Source organism: Epinephelus lanceolatus, chromosome 4, assembly GCF_041903045.1.
Source record: "Epinephelus lanceolatus isolate andai-2023 chromosome 4, ASM4190304v1, whole genome shotgun sequence".
NCBI lineage: Eukaryota > Metazoa > Chordata > Actinopteri > Perciformes > Serranidae > Epinephelus > Epinephelus lanceolatus.
In genome coordinates this window covers 9881838-9904438 of record NC_135737.1, presented here as the reverse complement: position 1 = coordinate 9904438, position 22601 = coordinate 9881838, and the positions used below count along the sequence as shown (strand labels likewise).

Here is a 22601-nt window from a genome sequence, read left to right as displayed (position 1 = left end):
TTTCATTTATGCTATATTAATCAATGAAATGACATAATGTGACGAAACGTCAATACATTAACTGGTCGGTAATGGTCTGTAACGTCAGATAGATTTTCACTGGCAATAAATGACCTCAGGTTACTTGACAACATCAACAAATCCATCTTTTGTTACTGTTTTGATTGAGAAACAGCAGAAATTACATACAGTGGGTGTGAAACTGACCACGATTGAGATTTTTATTGTGTCTGTTCATTTTATTTACACCCACAAAATGTTTTAAACTGTATGTAGAAAGGGGTTTGACGTGCTCCTGACCAGAATTAACATTTTTCTATCTAATTTTAACTGACATTATAATTTAGGGATGTTATGGTCACGTTCTTAGTCACTTAATTTTGAGTATGCGCTGGTACCGAGTCCCGATCCAATACTTCTATTTTCTTAGGTAATACAGCTGCACATTACAGAATCAATCTCATGTATATGCTTGACAATCGAAAGGCTCTGTAATGCATTAAGAAAAAAATCCCTGCATCCAAGTGTACCGTTTTTTTTTTTTTTTTTGTTTTGTTTTTTTTTACAAAATATGTAATAGGTCCAAATAGGTCTTCTTTTTGGCCATTCAGTGTTTATTCTCATCTTCTGTACGTCTCTTGTGCAGATTAGGCTACATTTACATAAAACTCTTATGTGCCTTTTGCTCATGGGGCTTTTGTTGCACCTGCAGTGCCTTCGGATATAGACTTAAAAGATTTTCTCACTGAACTGAAATAAAATGAGTGCTCACAATTTTGGTCAAAAACAAATTCTCATACTGAATTTTCTCTGTCGCTTATGGCGAGTGGTGTTTCACTGCAGGCGGGGCTCAGCCCCTGCTCTTACACACAAGAGCTAAGCTGAGTGGAGGAGAAAAGGAGAGCAGAGAGTCAGTCTGCATGAAAGCTCCGTGAGTATAAACAGCTGTGTGACAGCTGCTGACGTTAAACAAAGGATGGGATCCTCTACATGGTTCAATACAGCCAACCCCTCCCCTAGTCCCGATCTTTGAGATCGAATCAGGATATCCCTGTTATAGTTGTTTTAAATCCAACTCAGACTTGAAAAATGTTCAGCTGTTTGGCAAATGTCATGTTCTGACAATAAGAAATAGTTTAAATTTAATGTATGATTTCTTCAACATTTACTCCAGGAGCAAAAATCAGGAAATAATTACTGACATCCTGATAGTTATCAATATGGACTGATATGAGCATTTTCATTGTGATAACATTCTTAGCCATATCACTCAGCCCTAACTACAGTGCAAGGTTTGTGAATCAGGGGTGAGATCTGGGGTGTGTTTGGGGTCGGGCACAGCTGCTGTGCTTCAGACAGACACACAAATAGAACACAATAACACACACACACACACACACACACACACACACACAATGCAATCTCAGTCCCATGCTGTGATCTAACCTGAGGCCCTGCCCTGAGGCTCTGCACGAGAGTTACGCCCCCGGGCTGCAGAGAGGACACAAACACATTATAGTACGTCCACCCACACACACACACCAACATAAATCAAATATACAATAACCATGAAAACATCATTATTTTGCCACTAAGCCTAAACATATTATCACTGGTGAGGTTAACACATGAGTGACACTGAGGTGTGAGATGAATCGCAGGGCAAAGGCTGCAAAGAAGTTCAATCACACTACCTTTGAAAAAGTCCACATGACAGCTTTTATTTTATAACATCCTGATGATATAATCTTGATATTTTTCATGCTCATAATTAATTTATTTTAGTTATTGGATTGTATTTCTGCATTTGAAAAATTTAAATTGACAAGAAACATTCTTCACTGACATGCTGCACTTTTCTAAAACTGCAGTTTGAATAAGACTTACTTTAGATGCTTGGTTCATAGTACTGTTCAAAACATTGGGCTGTATCTTTATATAAATGTCACTCTAAACAAAAAATGTTATTTCTGCACCTGAACAGTGGTCACAATTGTGATCTAGGGATGCACCGAATATTCGGTAACCGAATATATTCGGCCGAATATTGCAAAAAACACCCATTTGGTATTCGGTGGAATAAGTTAAAAGCAAGGCCGAATAATAGCGGCATGTTTTGATAACGCAATCAAACAGCGTGCCGTGACGGGCGGAATAAAATGTCAGCAGTGTGGCGATCCGTCCGTCACGGCACTCGCATTTGCGACTAAAAATAGTTTTGAGCAAGCAAAATAGGCTTAAATCATTCAGCACGCTGTGCGAGCAGCCTACAGATTTCAACCAGCAGCAGAAATGAAAGGCGAATCCCATCGGTTGTGGGTTGAACAGGGGTCACAGACACAGACAGGACTGCATTCCTGTCAATTACGGCTGCCATCGGTTTACCGGGCGATGGAGAAGTCGGCTCCAATAATATCCTCTTCTTGGTGTCATGACTGCCCAGAAGTACCTGAACAGCCGAGCCAGCCGAACACAGGTATGCGACGTGTCAGAGGAGAAACGAGCCGTTCACATTTCTGTCTTTGAGTCAGTAACGGCCCACAAACCTCACCGCACTTTAGGGACTGTTCTTTACTTGTCAGGGGAGGAGGGTGGCTGGTTGATTTTTATTTTATTTATTTATTTTATTTTGATCCCCCCCATGTTCATCACTCATTGATGCTGTTTTTGAAGTATGAATAAGTCAATAAGTAATTTATTCCATTGAAATATCATTGATGTATTATAGAAAAGTGATTTATCTTTTTATAAATGACAAAATACACATCTGCCTCATTTTCGCTGTGGTATCGTGATACTACTCAGAACCATGGTATTTTCATTGGTATCGCACAGTGGGTCCCAATTTTGGTACCGTGACAACACTAATTTCGAAGGGGTTCATCTGCAAAAACTAATGAAAAACTAAACAATGATATTCGATATTCGGTACTCGGTATTTGGCCAAGCGTTTAATAATATTCGGCTTCGGCTTTGGCCACAAATTTTCATTTCGATGCATCCCTATTGTGATCTAATTATTTTATGATTGTGCAGCCGTGGAAATATGATTTTAAACTAGAACTACCGTCTTGCGGTTGTATGCCTCCGCGAACCTGTCAAGTTGCAGTTATAGTTTACATCCATGTCTGTGAAAACACGGATGCTTCACACACATCTTCCCCCCAGCAGCATAGAAGATCTATACAATCAGCACAGTTTCAAGATTAGTGTCACCAGTTTAGTATCTTACCAAATGTCTCCTTCTGTTCCTGAGATATGACACTGAATGATGGCCAGAAAAGTGTTTTTGCAGGAATTATGATGTCACTGCAAAGTTGATCTTTGACATTCTGAACATAAAATGTCACTTCATCATCATTATATCCTATTAGACATCTGTGTGAAATTTGAGTTATGGCCAAAAACATGTTTTGTGAGGTCACAGTGACCATGACCTTTTACCTTCGTCTGCCACATTCTAGAAAGTTCATTTTTAAGTTTAAGTGGAAATTTGTGCCAAATTTGAGGAAATTCCCTCCAGGCCTTCTTGAAATATCACATTCATGAAATGATACAGCACAAGGCCACGATGACCTTTGACCCCTGACCACCAAAAACTAATCAGTTCACCCTGACTTAAAGTGGAAATTTGAAGAAATTCTGTCCTTGAGATATCGCCTCCACAAAAATGTGATAGATGCAAGGTCACTGTGACCTAACCACTAAAAACAAATCTGTTCATCCTTGAGTCCAATTCAACATTTGTGCCAAATTTAAGGAAATTCTCTCAAGGCGTTCAGAATATATCATGTTCACGAGAATTGGATGGACATATGGACAGACAACCTGAAAACATAATGCCTCCAGCCATGGCTATTGCCGGCGCAGAGGCAAAAAAAAAAAAAAAATATTGTCTTGTTTTTTTTTTTTCCTCCAGCGTCTATAGCAAAACTTCCAAAAAGCACCTTTTTTATATTCTTTAATTTTTTTGATAACTAGTCCAGACTGACTGCTTGTTTCATTAGAACATCCAGTTGTGCTCCTTAGATCTGCATTACGAGCACCAAGCAGACAGTAGAAAGGAAGAGCAGCATTAAAGATGCAAAGCCATTCAAACAGAGTTTGACTTGTTTTGTTTCCCTGTCCTGGGATTACCACAGTCCCACAGTGGATTATTTTATCATCCGGATGACTGACTGAAATTAAAACATGCATGAGCAAAATTAAGCCATAATAAAGCTCCCCTGCTGACACTGTAAGGTGACCGTCCTCGTCTCATACACAACTCTCACTCTGTTGCTGTTTAGGAACCCACAAGCGGGTCCTCAAGCACTGGTATTTCATTTAACCTCACAACTTGCACTTAGTCTACATATCATCAGTCTACATATAAACCCTTTCTCTGTTTGGCTGGGTTATAGTGGTCGGGGCTGTTTATCTACTTGTTTACCTTGACTTCACTGAAAAAGACTCAGTTGGCACCCATAAAAGAAGTCTTGGGTCCTTCTGAAGGTCCCTCTCACATCAGCATGACCGCAGCTCAAAAGGTTGATTTGGACTCCAGGGAAATACGGCAAGCACTTACATAACCAGCTTAATCAACTGTCATTTACATAACAGCCTTAATTAGCTGCAGGAGGAAGATGGTGTTGTGTCTTGTGATGTGTGTTTACGATGTGTGTCTTTGTGACGGCATGTTGGAGTGACATCATGTAGGATGAACAGAGACACGGGACGGAGGTGGTGTCACAGTCCTGCCAGCTGTCGTGTAACCACAGTAACAGCAAACTAGTGGTGTGTGTGTGTGTGTGTGTCTACTTGCCTTTCCTGCTGCCATGCTCGGGTGCAATGCCCTCTGAGGCTACATATGGGTCCTCCTTAAACCTGTGAAAAAAGCCGCAGGGTTAGACACACGCACATCAAATATCAGTGTGTCCTTCTCATCACGCCTGTCAGAAGGAATAAAGATGACGAAAAACATTTCCTATCATCCTCACCTGTCCTCTGTCCAGTGGTGGAAGACGTATTTAGATCCTTTACTTAAGTAAAAGTACTAATACCACACTGTATACTCCACTACAGGTAAGAGTCCTGCATTGACAATGTTATGTAAGTAGAAGTATGTAAGTATACTCATGAATATGTAATTGAAGTATTGGCAGTAAAAAATGTCCCCTGTGACTATTCTATATTATATATGATCTTATTAGATGATTCTGATGTAAAAGCAGGATTTAACTGTTGTAGCTGGCTGAGGTGGAGCTCATTCTGAACCATTAACTAATGGTTATTTTCATTATGGATTAATCTGCTGATTGTTGTCTCCATTAAAGATTGATTGTTTGGTTTGTAAAAATAGTGAGAAATGCTGTAACAATGACCCAGAGCTCAAAGTGACACCTTCGCAGTGTTTGTTTTGTCCAACCAAACAGTCCAAACTAAGGATGTCCTCAAAGTCTTTTGTCACCAATTCTGATTTGAGTAATTTAATATTAAGTATCTGCAGATACAGAGTCCTGATCCAATACTTCTATTCTTCAAGATAATACAGCTGCAGTGTACACTTCAAGTACTTTAAAGTTATTAAAATCAATCCAATGTACAGCCTATACTTGACAACTAAGCAATGCACTGAGAAAAAAATCCCGGTATCTAAGCTGTTTCTAAATGTTATTCATTTATTTTCTTTTACAAAATATCCAAGTATAAAATATTACATCGTCTCTATATCTTTTTGGACATCTCTGTCCCTTTATGAGACTGTTCTCCAGGGTTTGTTGCTTCAGTGCAGCCTTTGCTTGAGTTACCTGAATGTAACTATATTCTGTCGCATGTATATATGTATATATTTGTTGTCTGTACATCTTATGTGCAGATTACGTACATAAATTACTCTATTGGTTTTTTTGCTTGCGAGGCTTTTGCTGCACTTGCAGTGGCATTGTGAGTCTGGCTGTTGCTGGTTCTGCACTGCCGTCTGTCTCCTCCGAGCACGGGCTGGGCTCTACCCGTGTTGAAACACCATGCACAATAGATGACTACGAAATGCAAGAGACTCTCACACTGAGATGAACTGACAGTAGTGCTCATAACATCGGTAAATAACTGCCTCATACTGCATTTAGCTTTCAAAGAATTGCATATGAACAGTAAGTACAACATATCCCTCTGAATTGTAACAGAGTTGAAGGATAAAGTGGTATGAGACTAAATACTAAAGTAAAGTACTAGTACCACAGATTTATATTTGAGCACAGTGTCAAACTACAGTCGTATTCAATTAAAGTCAAAAACTGACCCACTTAATCTGTACACTGAAGCCAGCTATTGGCTTGTAGACACCAAACACATTTAAAAAGTTAACCCATTGTGCCACCAGGTCCTGTGTAGTGCTAAATATCTGATCCTCAGTGTGTGTGCTGGAATAAAACTGTCACATATGGCTGGGATGTTCTCTGGTGGAGAGGACATTTTTCACAAAACACAATTAGAGAGAACATTTGAAGAAGTTAATTTGTGACTTTGATTTGAGCATCTTGGTTTTGTGATTTAGTTGTCTTGATAGTCCCTTTGAGATGCACGATTTTGCATAATCCATAATTCGTATGATCTAAGTAGAGCAGCTACGTTGAGTCTATTAATTGATATAATAGAAGATTAATCATCATCTGTTTTGATAATGGTTTTAGTCATTTTACAAACATTTGCTGGTTAAATCTTCTCACGTGATGATTTGCTGTTTGTCTTTGTCATGTCTGATTGTAAACTGAATATTGTGGACTAATTTTCAATATATCATCCTGGGTTTTGGGAAATTGTTACAGGTTCCTTTAACTATTTTCTGACATTCTATAGACAAAACAATGAATTAGTTAATCAAGAAAATGCCTGGCAGGGTTATCAGTGATAAAAAATAATTGTTATCTGCAGCTTAAGTTCAAAGAAATCTAGCACCTAGACACAAACATGGACATTAAATGGTATGAAGAACACAGAAAATGCTTTAGGTGCTCTTCCTCACACTCAAAAAAAAATCTATTCAAATTATGGTTCAATGCTTCGTTCCTTACATGTTGTCTGTCTTCTGTGCGTCCCACTCTCGTCTCCACTGGCCTGTGGCGTTTCGATGGCGTGCCAGTCTCTCCTCATCAATCTGCTCACGCTCCTTCTTCCAGCGCAGGTATTCTGCTCTCTCCCGGCCTGTCATGGACATGGTCATGTCCACAGAGCCTTTCGGACCTGGCCTCCGGCTCTACAGAGACATGAGGGGTCACAAAAGGAGTGACATTAATGTCGCTACAGCAGGGAGTACAAGAGTGGTTTGGCTGTTAAAAGCTCTCGTATGATATTTTTAAGGAACAATGTTACTTACAGTCCACTCTTTCTCCAGTTCAGCTCCTGTCTTTACATTGTCAAAGTCCAACCCTCCCCAGTTTCGTACATGTCTCCTGCTCCCCTCCTTGCGGTCCGTGTCTGGTGCTGGGCCTGAACGTCTTGGATCATCCAGGAAGTTACGGATTGGCTTGTCTCCATCCGGCTAAGGAAAGGAATTATAAATGTACAGCTCTGTCACATTGACAAGTTCACTCCATGTTCACTGACACCACAGCATGCTAGATGAATATCTTATAAAAAGTGAAGTCTAGTTAGTTTGCCCCAAAAATACTAAGAATTTGTACTTTTAGTCTAAACCCCCCCCCCAAAAAAAAACAGACATTGTAGAAGGTCGGAGGACATTAAAACAAAACACAACAAATGAAAATTCAAGATTAAATGATTAATGAATTAACTGATGAGCTAAATTATTGTAAAAAAAAAAAAAATAAAATAGGGATGCACAATATGAATTTTTTTCAGCCGATACAATAACCGATAATTACCTACTTCTTATGGCTGATACCTTTTGTATTTAAACAGAAGTTCATAACCTGCAGCTTATGCACACCTGAGGGTAAGAAAGGCGAAGATGTAGTGAGCAAAGCTAAATGATTTAAACTCTGACCTAAACAAATCTAACTGACATCACTATTGTTGACACACACAACAAAAACACAAAAAACTGTTCTGACTCTTTATCTTTTTAGTCAAGTACAAAAAAACTTCACAACCATGCTTTATGAGTGTTTTGTCTAAGATTTCACATGAAATGCTTTGACATAATCCATCCACCCAGACTTGTCAATATATTGTTAACAAGTAATGAAGTAAGTTCATCCCTCACTGCAAAAATAAATGCCCTGCCTTTCCCACACATTGATCTATTATGAAGGCCTGTCACCATATCAACACTGACCTGGCAAATTTTCATTTTCCACTTCTTTTTATTTACAATTTGAAATGGGTAAATTCTGATTTTTAATGTAGAGCTGCACGCAGCGCGTTGATTCACTCAGCCCCTCCTTGATTCACTTTCTCTCCCTCTCTGTTTATAATGAGACCTTCACACACACACTGTGACAGGACTAACTGTTAGCATCACACTGCTAACGTTACCTAGCAGCTATTAACGGGTTTAACGACAGAGTCGAGCTGGTTTGTTGAGACTGTTTAACAGCTCAATGTTGGATGTTCTCTAAAACTGTGGAAAATGTCCACACTGGCAACAACATGTTTGGCGCACTGTTTGGCATGCTGCGCTTGCTCTTCTTGCAGTAGTAAAGTTAATGAAAGCAATTTGGCTCTGTATTGTCAGCTCCATTTATCAGCTATAGCTTTATTATCAGAATGATGACTAATAAAAATAATTTCCCATTACTGTCTGATAATAAATCAGCCCAATATATATTGTGCATCCCTAAAATGATTTTTAAAAACAGTGACTCTCATACCCGCTGTCCTCTTTCATACTCCGCTATTCTCTCCATCTCTTCATTCATTTTCTCAATGTTCTGTCGTCTCTTCTCCTCCCATTCCTGTCCAAAAAAACAACAACCAAAGGATGCATCATTAGTGATAGATCACAAATACAGGACATTAATGTTGGCATTCAGAATGAAGACAGCAACGATGTTAGTAACTCAGGGAAGTTCACGGCGGCAAGTTTTCTATCTTTCATCGTGTCAATTACCAGAAATGCAAATTTCAGATTACAAAGTAATCCACCACACATGTACACTAGATGACACTGCCTTGCTTTGTGGTAAAAGTTGGGACAGGACAACCCTGCTTTTTTCTTTTGCCCGGCCCTCTGTGTCAACACCCCCGCTACACTGCTGGACTGGCTCCATTAAAATGAATGAGTGTTGGGCAAAAGAAAATGTTGGTCTGAAGCTTTAGTCATAATCCACCTCTCTCTCTCTCAGATGAAACACGATTTCATTGGGTACGTTTACATGCACACTAATATTCCCCTATTATTCTGAATATGACAATATTCTAAATTTATTACGGGTCAGGTAAACAACATATTGTTTGGATTTTTTCTATTAAACCATATTTCAAACGTAGCATTTTCCAATTAAGACAAGTAAGATATGCTGTTATCAACCGGGTTTTAATTGCATTATTTGGACATGTATACAGCCCTTTCAGAAAACGCATCTGAACTGAGATTTTCAACCGCAATTTGCGACAAACTGCCTCTTGCTTGTTGGTTTGGTTGGCTCTTTCTGTCGTCATGCAGACGTTATACACAAACCAACTCGCCAACAGTCTGCAAGGCTATAGATACATGCCCAAAAGAAAAGCCCACATTTCTGGTCTGAAGGAGAAACACACCTACTTTTAAATGCTATTAAAGACTTGGATATCAGGTTTTTGGACGTGCGCAAATATCACAACACCGACCTTTTCAAGAAGGTGGTTGAAGAAAGGAAAGAGGGAGGATGTGTATGCATGGTCCAACAAGTCTGCCACTGGTAAGAGAACTTTGAAAAAAATGCTATTCTGATGAAATGGTGCAAAATTGCACACAGCTCTAGCCTTCCATTTACAATACAATACAATATTAGTGGAATATTAATTTTTATTAGTAAACAGCTCAGAAGAAATACTGTCTTTCTCAGAATATGGGCAAAAACTGGATTATTTTGTGCATGTAACGTAATGTGTGTTGAAAATCAAAACAAAACAGGTGTATCAGACATTGTGTAGCTAAGTATCAGAGTTCATCAGCACTCACTTTGGATTTCCTGTCCATGCCACCTGGTGTTCCAACCGGTGTCCCTCCATCTCCTCCATCTCCTCCACCCCCTCCTCCTCCTCTTCCCCTTCCTCTCCTTCCTCCTCTGCGCCCTGGTCCTCCTGACTCCCCATGTTCTCCATCTCTGGGTGTCCTAGGTTCCCATTCTCTCCTCTCCTGGCGGCCTCCACCTCTCTGACCTCCCCGACCCATTCGTCCCGACCCCATCCTCCTGGGAGGGCTGTGGCTGTCGTTCGGCCCTCCTCGGTGGCCGTCGCTCTCCTCAGATGTCTTCCGGCCACGAGGCGTCCCAGGTTTCCAGTCGTTCACCACTCTCTTGTCCTGCAGGAAACACACACATATAACACAGTATGGACAGTAAGTTTAGTTGAGTGCCACATTTAAATAATTTCATTCAGCATGTCGAGCAGATGGTCTCAACAAGACAAGCAGGAGCTTCAGGAGCCATAGAAAAAAAGCTTCGCATGGTGAACAAGATGATATGGATTAGAGGTCTGATTAAGCACGTTTGGGTCCAACCCGACCTAACAGGATAAGACCAGGGCGGAATGTTGTTTCTCATTTTTCCTCAGGGCTTGAATCAAATCATATTCTTGCCAATTTACTGTTTTTTTCTTGAAAAGAAAAAATGCTAGTTTTTGTGTATAAATGACAGGAAATGTAATGGATTGAAACAAGAGGCAAAGAGAGAGAAAGAGAGGTGGACTGAGACTGAGAGAGGCAAAAGTGATGGAACAACAGAGCAATACATTGGAGAACTGGGTTGAGAGATAGCACACTTACTAGAGAGGGACGGAAAACATGAGAAAGAGAGAGAGACGGGCTGCAAGGTGACTTGCTTGACTGTGTTTGCTTTTGCCTTCCCAGCAGTGGGAGAGATGTGCGTAGCATGCAGGGAAAAAGCAGTGATCATCATCGGTGCACTGCATCACCATGGACCACCAAGCACACTAGATGCATCGAGGGGCGCAGCCCGCTCTGCCTAACCTGTCCTAAATGAGACAACAGACTACTGAAAAAACAGAAGGAACAGGAGGAGACTTGATACAAGGAAACATGTCAGCCGTTACCTTGTAATAAATATTTTAATATTTGAAAAAGAAATATAAAAAAATATAATACACATATACTGTAAATAATATATAATTAACAGTACTAATTTGGGTTTTTAAATCTGGCTCAGGCCCAAAACGCTGCTGTGGGTTGGGTTTGTATTGGGCTTGCACAGAAACTGTGCAGGTTTATGTAGAGTTGGGCCTGATTTTTTGGCCCAATCAGAGCTCTAATAAGGACTGATATGAAAATTAAAATTAAAATCAACAATTAGAACAATTAGAAAAACATGCATGATTTTCTTGTAGAAAATAAAGAAATAATGATTTCAACCCTCTCGCACTAATAATAAACCACAGAGCAATTTCACATTTAGGATGTTGTAACAGTACTGTTCGCTGCTCTGCATTAAAACTCATCTTGGGTCACATGTATCAAACAGACTGTAAACAAATGCAAATCATTTGAACACGACTATCATATCCTGTTCTAGAAATTATATTTGGCTGGTAATAAAGTGGTAAATGTCTGAGGTGGTAAATTCTAGCAGCCAATTGGCTAATGGGGTTAAAAAAAAAAAAAAAAAAAAGGATATCCCCTCCTTGATTTATCCCTGTACTTCGCAGTTAAACAGACTCAGTCTCCTCAATCTGAGGGGTTGGTGCCATATAAAAAGGACAAAAGACGAATCAGGGCTATGGATTATGCAAATCTACAACATGAAGAAATCAGAGTGAGACAGGGAGAGGCAGCAATTGTTCATCATCATTTCAAAGAGCTCTTAAAGTTCAGGGATCAGGAGTCTGTTGTCAAGCTGTAGAGAAGCTTGAACAGACTAATGAACCAAATATGACCTGCTGAGCCGGATTAAATATCATTCAGACTGGTACACATGTGGAGCAAATGCCACCCTGCTGCCCTTCAGACCTGTTTTTGTCTTGTAATTGTTGCAGGTTGAACACCAGGGGTCTGTAGTCATCAGTGGTCATTTCTGAAGCAATGTGGACCTCAGCAGGCGCTGATGGCACTATTACACCACCAACCCTCTTGGACCTGATGATCAAAAACTTCAGCTGTCCAACAGATAGACACAGAGAAGTATCAGCTGAATTTGCAGCCCCTCTCGGCTTTACAGAGCTCTGTATGTTCAGTTCACTGTTAAGCTGTCCGGCCAACAACTTTACTGTTTTGTTTCATTGTCACCGCTATCATTACGCTGTTTTCGGTTGCAGCAGGCAGCTGTTTACAGAGATAAAGCTCTAAAACCCACTGCACACTACCTGCTCAGCATCAGACAGCAGACAGACACAGTTGGAGACTAGCTGGTGAGCGTAGTGGAGCATTTAGCAGCTAAAGAGACATTTGATGGATGTTTTTCTCAAGAGTTGCTGAAGACAAGAAACATAGCGAAACGAGAGGGAGTATTGGACTTACATTCATCAGCTGGACACAAACATGATTACTAATGATTGATCATGTTGCTCTGACTTCTGCTGGATGTGTGAATAAGCAACTGTTCGATAACAAGTTCAACAAAAGGTGATTATATGTAAATGTTGTTTCTGCTGCCCCCAAGTGGCCAAAATAGTGTAGTTATTTGTAAAAGAAACATTTCACTGTTGGAAAAGAAGGTCTTACGATAAAATTGGGCTGTCTGTGCAGTAGGAGGACGGACAAATCACAAATCCCATTGTAATGTTACAGAAGAGAGCTTTAAGAATCATAAATTGAGTTGATTATCGAGAACCACCAACAAATTATACATAACTCACAAGCTTTCAAATGCAGTGATTTGTTGGACTTAAAAACTACACAAATAATGTATAAAGTAAAAACTAAGATGCTTCCAGACTGTATCCAGAAGTTGTTCAAAATTAAAGAGAGTCAGTATGAACTAAAAGGAACTTGTGTAACACTTAAAGAAGTTAATTTGTGGAATGGTTTTGAATTGAAACGGTGTGAAACACTTGATAGATTAAAAAAATAAATAAATAAACAAATGTAAGATGATTAAGAAATATAAAATGGAGTTACTAAAGCCAGTGTGTGTATATGAATATTTGTTTGGGACTTTGGGATATACAGAGTAGACATACATTTTGTTTGCTTGTTTCATTTATTTAAATGTATAATTCTAAAGAGAGCAGTATAAAACAATTCATGTAAAAGGGTATGTGCTTTAAGCCAAGGCTTGAGCTTTAACCTTTTTGATTAACAAAACCTACTTTGGTTTGTCACTGCTTCAGAAGTAATGGCTTACTGTTATTGTGTGTGTGTGTGTGTGTGTGTGTGTGTGTGTGTGTGTGTGTATCTGAGGTATAAAAGTTGGAAAACGAACAAACTAAACTAAATACTTTTAGTATTAGTGCTGCTGTACATGACTAGAGGAAACACAGGAAAAGGGCTTTGGCATTTGCTTTTGCTCAAGAAGCAGAATTCCTACACTACCAGAATGCACTGTGCTGCACCGGACCAATGAATTCCCCTGCTGGTGGTTGACATAATGCAAACATGCCAACAGGCATACAACAGGAGACAATATGGCAACCGGCTGGTAATAAGCGATCTCAAGTTACAGCCATACAGGGCACTAAAATATGTTTCTGAAAACATTTCAGGTGAGAAAAAGGAAATGCAGTAACAGAATCTTGGTTTATATTTGATCAGCACTGCTTAGTTTTACTGTTTGATCAGAGTTCAGTCTGCGTTTATGAGAGAGAGGGGCGGGTTTCTTTCTCTCGATCAGCTTCCATAGTCTTTGTGTCTACGCTGGGGGGCATACAAAAATGCAATCTGTAGTTCGAGCGACAGCCAGCGAAAATTTTGAGCTGAGAGATGATCAGGGAGATCTGGGCGCTAGTAAGATGGAGGGATGTTTACCATAGTTCATTTACACATACCGCCCACACTGTTGTGATATAAAGCTGGTTGAAAATCAGCAAAGTATTCCTTTAAGGACAGTGCTTTTAATGTGAACGTCTACACAATGTTCAAAACATGCAACTACAAGCATCTTATTCTGTTATCATTATTTATCATTTAATTTTTCAGATGCATGATCTGCATGCATACTGTTGCTGACCTGTTTTTTTTTCTGGATATAATTTCTCAGACGGTGCAAGGGAGATTTATGTGAAACCAACATCAATGCACTCCAGCTGTTTTCCTTTTTTCACCCTTTAAAATGAGACTTCTAGGAAAAACTGAAAAGAATGTAGCTCACAACATGACCTGTATATGTTCCAACAGTACTGCTGGTACACTAATGCGTTACCGCACTGTACATGAAAACAGAACTACACTGAAATGCATACTGAGCATTACGAGTTGGATAAACTGATTACAGAGCTCTTCAGGATGTTTGTGCACTTAAATATGTTGACTACTCTGCACCACAATCTGCTGTTACAACATTATGTTGCTGTAACAGGTTGGTACAATCATCTCAGCTCTGTTTTTAAAAACAGCTGCCAGAAATGTTTTCAAATCAAATCAAATCAAGGATAAGCAGAGCTACATGGATGGCTAACCAACACAGGAGCACACACTAAACTAATGAAAACACTCATCTCATAAACTTTCACATACGAACTTTTATATTTTCAGTCTGTGTCACGTTTCACGTGAGCGATTTGGGAAATTATTCAGTAGGACTGCTTTAAGGCAAAACTGAATTTACAAGATTTTTGCCTCAATGTGATGTGATGTTAAAATCACGAGATTTAACAAGAACAGACATTCCTATCTGTTTATTTTATCTATAAATGGTTCATTCAGTCAACATTAAGAACTATTATACTTAACTAAAAAAAGTGCACTGTTCGATTCTCACCACCCACTGGAACACAAACTAGGTGTTATCAGGACCCTACAACACAGAGCTGATAACGCACCTACCAGCACTCAGGCCCAAGGGAAAGAGCATGAACATCTGAGGGAGGCTCTAAAAACTTGTGGTTACCCCAGTTGGACCTTTGTGAAAACAGCAGCCCGTTCCAGAAAGAACAAGGTGGGTGATGAAGAAAAGAACAAATGCAATAACATTGTCATCCCCTATGTGTCATTGGTATCTGAAAAACTCAGGAGGATCTTCAACAAACACCGCAACCCGGTGTATTTCAAACCCAGCAACACACTCAGACAAAGACTGGTACATCCAAAAGACCGTACACCACACACCCAGAAGAGCAACCTGGTGTACGCTGTCCAATGCAGCGAGGAATGCCCAGACTTGTACATTGGTGAAACAAAACCACCACTAAACAAACGCATGTCGTCGTCAGGGCAAGACTCAGCTGTCTATTTACACCTCAAGGAGAACGTACACTCCTTTGAAGACAGCAATGTGCATATTTTGGACAGGGAAGACAGATGGTTTGAAAAAGGTGTAAAAGAAGCCATCTATGTGAAATTTGGAAAAACCATCTCTCAACAGAGAAGGAGGTCTGCGACACCACCTATAATGCTGCAGGAGATTTAACAGCTTAACCTCTGAAAACAATAGTCGTTCACAAATGCCTCATATGATTCTAACGACTCCAACGACCACCGTTGCAGCAGGAGTTTCAACGACCGTCGTCGGCACACCACTGGAGCACTAATGAACCAGTGACATCATTGGCCTTGTGAAGACCTCCCCAGAGGTTAAATACCTGGGTTGTTTCCACACCAGTTTGTCAGACTAGTTCCAGCCTAGTCAGACAAGCATGAACTGATGAAGCCTCTTGGATAAGAGGTGAAACGTCTTCTAAGACAAAACTAAGTCCAGCTGCGTTCAATTCAATTGCCTTGAGATAAATATGACCTGGATAAATGAGAACATCTACAGGGACTGAGTAGAGTGCAGATCAGGTGAGTAAGTGACCGCCTGAGCTAAACACGGCAACCATAGACAATCCTTATTATTCCAGCAGATGCGGCACAGCATGTTTCAGAAGCGTCCCAGAAATACACGCCTCGTCTATTTATGCCGAAGCTGCAACACATTGCGCAGAGCAGTTTTCCTAACACTGTAGATGAAATACAGATACAATATAATTAAGAGAATGAATGTTTAAATAAGTGAAACTCAGCAATAAATCTTTAATCCATGTTGTTCATAACTGACTTCAACAGTATTAACTTAACTTAACTTAACAAGAAATAACAATTAAAATAGACAAAAAAAGAAACCCTGCTTCTTACTTATTTACTCATGGTGGAAGTTGAGATATCAAGGAAAATGACCAAATCAACAAAATTTGTAAGTCTACAGAATCAGGCAGGTAAAACACTCCGCTCCTGAAATGCTCTCAGTGTGGTATGAAGAGGTGCAGGGACCAGGGAACAAACGTGTCGCAGACATGGTTGGACAAATCCCTCCCAGCTTCCTTACAGTTAAAATGGCAGCAAAAATGACAAAAATGGGAATTTATTCATCTAGTAACATGCCTAACTTTAGTGGATCATAACATATTATGTATGGCATTAATCTGTAGATGCACTGCTTCTTTTTCTGTGGACTTCAATTTTTGGGCTGCAACATCTCGCTTCACCTCTGTGGCTTTTAATTAGAGATGCACGATATTGGATTTTTTTTGCCAATATCTTACAACTTATTTGGACGATATACCGTTATCAATATATCCACCCCCCCCCCCCCCCCCCCCCCCCCACCTAATTTTAGTGATCATCAAGTCTCTTCTGTGGTGGAATTAACATCATATTATGCGTGCATGGTCTTATCACGATGGCCCACCAGCAAATGGAAACATGAAATAGAGGGCTTTTCAGTGTGTGTAATATTCATTCATTGTGCCAACTAAGAAAAAGCATGTTGGCCGATTCTGATAGTTCATTTTAAAGCCGATATTGATAATGTGCAGATATTATTATGCATCCGTACTTGTAATTAAAGACCCTACTTCTTTACCATTAATGTGCACGCAGCTGGAGAATGACTGCGAATTTTTGTATGTAATATTTTAAGTGCTTCCTGAACTCATTTTTTATAAAATGATATTCCTTGTAGGTTTTTATGTGTATTACTGAAAATATGCACTATGTATCCCAAATGCAACTGCCAGCCTACACATGTAACACAAGAAGTGGGTAGAGGACTGATGCAGGGCATGATGGGTAGACTGGCAGGCATGTGGATGGTAAACTGATAAACACAGTAATGAGAACCTGTCAGAGTTTATCAGCTGCGTCTTCTGTCTGCAGGATCATCATAAACCAGATGAAGAGGTTATTTTTACAACAACAAAACAACACCAGTGATGGAAAGACGTGTCACAGCAATCTTAGAACTGATATTCACAGAGCTGTTTTATGGTGTTAATGGATGAATGTGTGTCTGTGTGACTGGAATTAGGGGCTGCATCTAGCAAAAAAAAAAAAATTCCTGAGACTTGCATATCTTTGAATGTTTTGCAATGAAGTGTTGCGTATTTAGGCTGCGCTACAAACATCTGCGACTCAATGCTTAACGTCTATTATACCCTGAGCACTGCCTGTCTAGTGTTTTTTTTGTGTGTCAAAAACATTCAATTTCAAGGTCAAACACAGCACTCCCCACTGTCACTTTTTATTCAGCCATTCAGTCACAGTGGAGGAGGGACAAATACCACCACCAACCGTCACATCTTGCATGTACAAGTGCTGAAGAACAACAACAATGATGGAAGAGAAGTATGTTAATATACTGATATAAATCAATATATGTTTCCTTGTATAAACCTAAAAAGATCAGCGGGTCTGTCCTATCATCCAGAGCTCTACCTCATGCCGACATGTCTACTTCTGCAGATATTCCATATCATACCAACCAGATGCAACCAAAGTGTCTCAGCTGAGAAAACGCTGTGCCTCCAAAGCGCTCTCAAACTCTCCCTGCTGGGTGTTTTATGAGGAGAACCTGATGTTTTCAGCGAGAAAAAAAAGCACTTTGATGGACACGGCTCCCTAGAGGTTAACTGATTAATCCATGGTCAGTTCTTCCTGTTCACTGCTGTGGCTCAAAGGTAGAGCTGGTTGTCCACTAATCGGAATATCAGTGTTTCGACCCCTGGCTCCTCCAGTCTGCATGTCGAAGTATCCTTGAGCAAGATACTGAACGCCAAATTGCGCCCGATTGGTGTGTGAGTGTGTTAAAAAACAGAGTAGCAGGTGGCATCTTGTATGGTAGCCTCCGCCACCATTGAGTAAATGTGTGTATAAATGTGATGTATATTGTGTAATAAGCGCATTGAGGGGTCAGACACTAGACACACAACACTAGAAAGGCACTCTTCAAGTGCAGATCCATGTAAACTATTGTTACTGAATCATCCATTAAAAATCCACTATCAGGGTCAGCCTCTAGCTCAGTGAGTAGAATGTTCGCCCCGTGTAGGCTGAGTCCTTTGCAGGTTCTTTTCCAACCTCTCTCTCCTCCCTTCCTGTCACTCTCCAGCTGCTCTACAATAAAGGTAATAAGCCCAAAAAAATTATCTTAAAAAAAAAAATAAAAAATCTGGGTGGCACAGTGGTGTGGTGGTTACCACTGTCGCCTCACAGCAAGAGGGTTGCCGGTTCGATCCCGGGTGTGGGAGCCCTTCTGTGTGGAGTTTGCATGTTCTCCCCGTGTCAGCGTGGATTCTCTCCGGGCACTCCGGCTTCCTCCCACAGTCCAAAGACATGCAGATTGGGGACTAGGTTAATTGGTGACTCTAAATTGTCCGTAGGTGCGAATGTGAGCGTGAATGGTTGTTTGTCTCTATTTGTCAGCCCTGTGATAGTCTGGCAACCTGTCCAGGGTGAACCCTGCCTCTCGCCCGATGTCAGCTGGGATAGGCTCCAGCCCCCCCGCAACCCTCAAGAGGATGAAGCGGTTAGAAGATGAATGAATGAATGAATGAAAAATAAAAAATCTGACCTCTAATTAGGATCAATCGTCCTCCTGAAAAAGTGGCATGATTCAAAAGGAGCTGTATGCAACATTCAGAGCATCAGAATCCAGGGCAGGATAGTCTGTACACACTTCCCAACACAGAGGTGGCCATTATATCAGTGCTTTGAATGCCACATACAGCTCCTGGAGAAAAGTCTCACATAATGTCTTACCCCTGTCGGCTTAGAAACGTCGACTGTGACGGTGAAGTTTTCTTTCTCTGTCTTCCTCCTGTCCGTCTCCGGCTCATGCGGGCGGGGTTTCCGAGGCGTTGTCACGGCGATGCCCTCCTGCTCTGCCTTCTTCTTGTCTTCCTCTATTTCCTGTTAACATCAGGTGACAGAATGAGTGAGATAAAACTACAGTTGTGAGCCCAAATCTTAACTCCTGACTTCTTCTAAGCAGGTTTTGAATATGTTGTGTGTTCAAACCACAGAAAACTAAATAAATATTCCATCCTAAAAAAAAAACATTTTTAGTTTCTAGGTTTAACTGGTTTTGTCACTCCCGAGTTGCAGTTTGATTCACACGGGGGCTGTGAGATTACAGATCATTTTATTGATATTCTGTTGCACAGGCAACAGCTCTGTCCCATGTTTACTTCCTGTGAGCTACCAAGGAAACTATTGTTATAATTACTATGTTTCTTTGGTGACCGCATTAACAAACATTCTTGCAGGAAATAACCTTGGACCCATTTCAAATGTTTGTGTTGTCAAGTTTTAAACAGTCTGTACTTTACAGGTTACATTTTGTGTGTGTTTGTGTGTAAAAGTACTGCGTACCTGGTACCTCTTGACCAGAGCTTCGTTTTTCTTCCTCAGAGCTTCGATTCGTCTGTCCAGCTCTGCATCCTTCTCCTCCTTGGTCTTGAGATCCACCGCTGAAGACTGGCACAGAGAGGCAGAGTATTGAAATGATGAGGAGGAGGCCAGTCTGTGCTAAATGACACAAACTTACCACTGGACTAAATACACTACAGATGGTCAAAAGTCTGCAGAAACACTGCTTTTGTTTGAGATGAAAACAAGCATCATTTGTCTATATTGTTAATTAATAAACACTTTAAAAACATCACTGAGTTTTAACTTATCTTCCTGACAGCATGAAGCCCAACTTCACCTGAGTTTACAATATTGTCTTCAGTCTTTTGTTTTACTCTCTTACTCACCATAGCTGCCTCTGACTGGTCTTCATGCACAGGTAGCTGACTGCTTGTTCCTCCTGTGGTGAGGAAGATGACGTGTGAGAAGATGCAGTGACAACCAGTCAAGGATAAGTCTGTTAGCTGCTTTATACAAAATCAGTCTTCCCTCCACACAAAAATGTATTATGTATGTATTATTGTATCTTCACTTGGATATTTTGAACTTCACTGTGCAGAGTTTGACACTAGGAAGCTGTTTTCACTTTCATCTGCTGAAGGGGGAAGGTTTCTCTGAGCTCACCTTAAATCTGATTTTCAGACGTGTAACTTAGTGACATTATAACTAGCTTAAAAGCCAATCATGGTTCAATATTCAACTAAAATGTGTCATGTGGACACTTAAAGCTTTAAGTTCATGTACACAGAGAGTACACTTTTCATCTTGTGTTGGTGCTCAAATTTTGAACTGAACAATGTTTGCATTTTGAAAGATTCTGAATTTTTCATTAAGAGACAACAAGTAGATTTAATGATGAGATAATGTTTTTTTTTTCCTGTGGAAAAACATCCATCATCCATCATCCATCTATCGTCATGATACGATATCATACCTATGACAATACAATATTTGCACATATAACAAAGATACCACAATACTATTTCTATTTGATTCAGTTCAGGGGCCTGTGATCTATAGATCGATCAGTGAATATTCTCATAGTATTTTTCTTGTCTGCTTGCCATTATCTGCCTGGTGCTAGGCTGCTTGAGGCTTTAGAAAGGAGGTCTGCTTAGAGGGAAATGGTAACACAGACATAGCATGGGAATTAAAAAAGGGGAGTATCTTGATCAAGGTTTTCACTTTACATCAATGATAGTTAATCACTGAACTGATATACCGATTCAGATCGATGTATTGTTACACCCCTAATATCAGTGATGCACGATATATATTGAGCTGATGGATTATCTGTCAATAATGAGAAGCATGTTATTATTATCAGTATCAACTGAAAAACAATATCATGCATCCCTGACAGATATTTAATTCATGGACTATTTTGATTATATATTTCTGATTCTGTTACTTTGTATCTTAGATTCTCACTTTTTATTTGTACGTTTGTTTTATATGTATATGAGCATTGAAAAGGGGAGCCTGAGATGGAGGATTTTTATAGCCAACAACTGCTTCTCTCTTTTTTTACACGGCAATAAATAACTCAAAACTCCAAGCACAGTGTTTAATACGTCTCAAAACATGTCTGGAGCTGATCATAAATTTTGATTCATGATTCTAGCCAGAAAAAATACCAGATGTTTGTAGGTAATTTAATAATCATGAGAAAACTGACGTCCCTCTATATTCTACAGCTGCCTGAACAAAATGCTAACAAGACTCACTCCCACTTGGCTCCTGTCTGAAGGGCCCACTGAGTAACCCCTCTTACCCATGCCATGTGGACTGATCAATAGGAAGATCAATAGGTTAGCTGTGACCTCTCTGTGCAGCACCCAAGTTTCATACTCTGTATTTCAACTGTTAAATTGCATTGTCCCTACAGGGCAAATACATTCAAATCAAGTTAAGATTTCAGATAACCACAGGTGAGGTTACAGCCAGGTGTGTGTGTGTGTGTGTGTGTGTGTGTGTGTGTGTGTGTGTGTGTGTGTGTGTAACATAAGAATCCAAATGAATAAATCCTTCATGCGTTACCAAAGCTTCTGTAAGCGTATTAGAGCTGCGGACGGAATATAAATTACCTGAGGCACAACAAGCAACCATGACACACAGCACACAGACTGCCCAGAACACTGAACCTTTACTTTACTCTTATAAACAGTTACATCCATCTAATTATTTTACTCTGCTGGGAAGTAATGTAAGCACACTGAGCCATGTCTGTTCCGATACAAAGAGCCGAGCCCCCACAATGGAAACACACACCGTCGACACCACCGACACGCAACAAAACAGCAAAAATAAACATTTAGATGCGTTTAAGTTGCACTTCGTTTGTATTACCTGTATCAGAGGGAGTTGTGGCGGTTGTAAAGAGCAATGTTAGGACTCGTTGCTCTTTGCCAATTCCTGCGCCTCACTGTGTCCTCGTTATTCGGCTTCCTGTATGCTGCTGGCTAACTTCCTGCCAAATAAGGCCCCCCGTCTCGGTGGTTTTAAAGTGACAGTAACTGTTACTACATAAACTTCGTCCTGCTACCAATTTAATAATAAAGCGAGGGTTTATTTAATGGCCTTTTTTTAAAATTATCTTGTAAATAACGGCGTAGATAATCGACACTAATTTATATTAAGTAAGGCTTTGCAACAAATGTAGTTCTTACGTTGTCCACGAGAGGACGCC

The 22601-nt window shown here is 40.1% G+C and overlaps 1 protein-coding gene across 4 annotated transcripts in view; it reads right to left on the bottom strand.

Annotated features, from left to right (window-relative positions):
• Window positions 1-22362, bottom strand: part of ccdc9 (coiled-coil domain containing 9) — a 42450-nt gene extending 20088 nt beyond the window's left edge. For 3 of the 4 annotated variants that reach the window (XM_033631458.2, XM_033631459.2, XM_033631460.2), the window contains exons 1-10: window positions 22262-22362; window positions 20260-20312; window positions 19874-19978; window positions 19262-19411; window positions 10103-10444; window positions 8811-8894; window positions 7355-7519; window positions 7053-7234; window positions 4805-4866; window positions 1447-1491 (exon numbers count right to left, since the gene is read on the bottom strand). In XM_033631458.2, the coding sequence (XP_033487349.2) occupies window positions 1447-1491; window positions 4805-4866; window positions 7053-7234; window positions 7355-7519; window positions 8811-8894; window positions 10103-10444; window positions 19262-19411; window positions 19874-19978; window positions 20260-20262 (1138 nt within the window). In that variant the 5' untranslated portion in view covers window positions 20263-20312; window positions 22262-22362. The remainder of the gene's footprint in view (window positions 1-1446; window positions 1492-4804; window positions 4867-7052; window positions 7235-7354; window positions 7520-8810; window positions 8895-10102; window positions 10445-19261; window positions 19412-19873; window positions 19979-20259; window positions 20313-22261) is intronic. The other variant, XM_033631461.2, reaches the window with a different exon arrangement.
• Window positions 22363-22601: the final 239 nt, after the last annotated feature.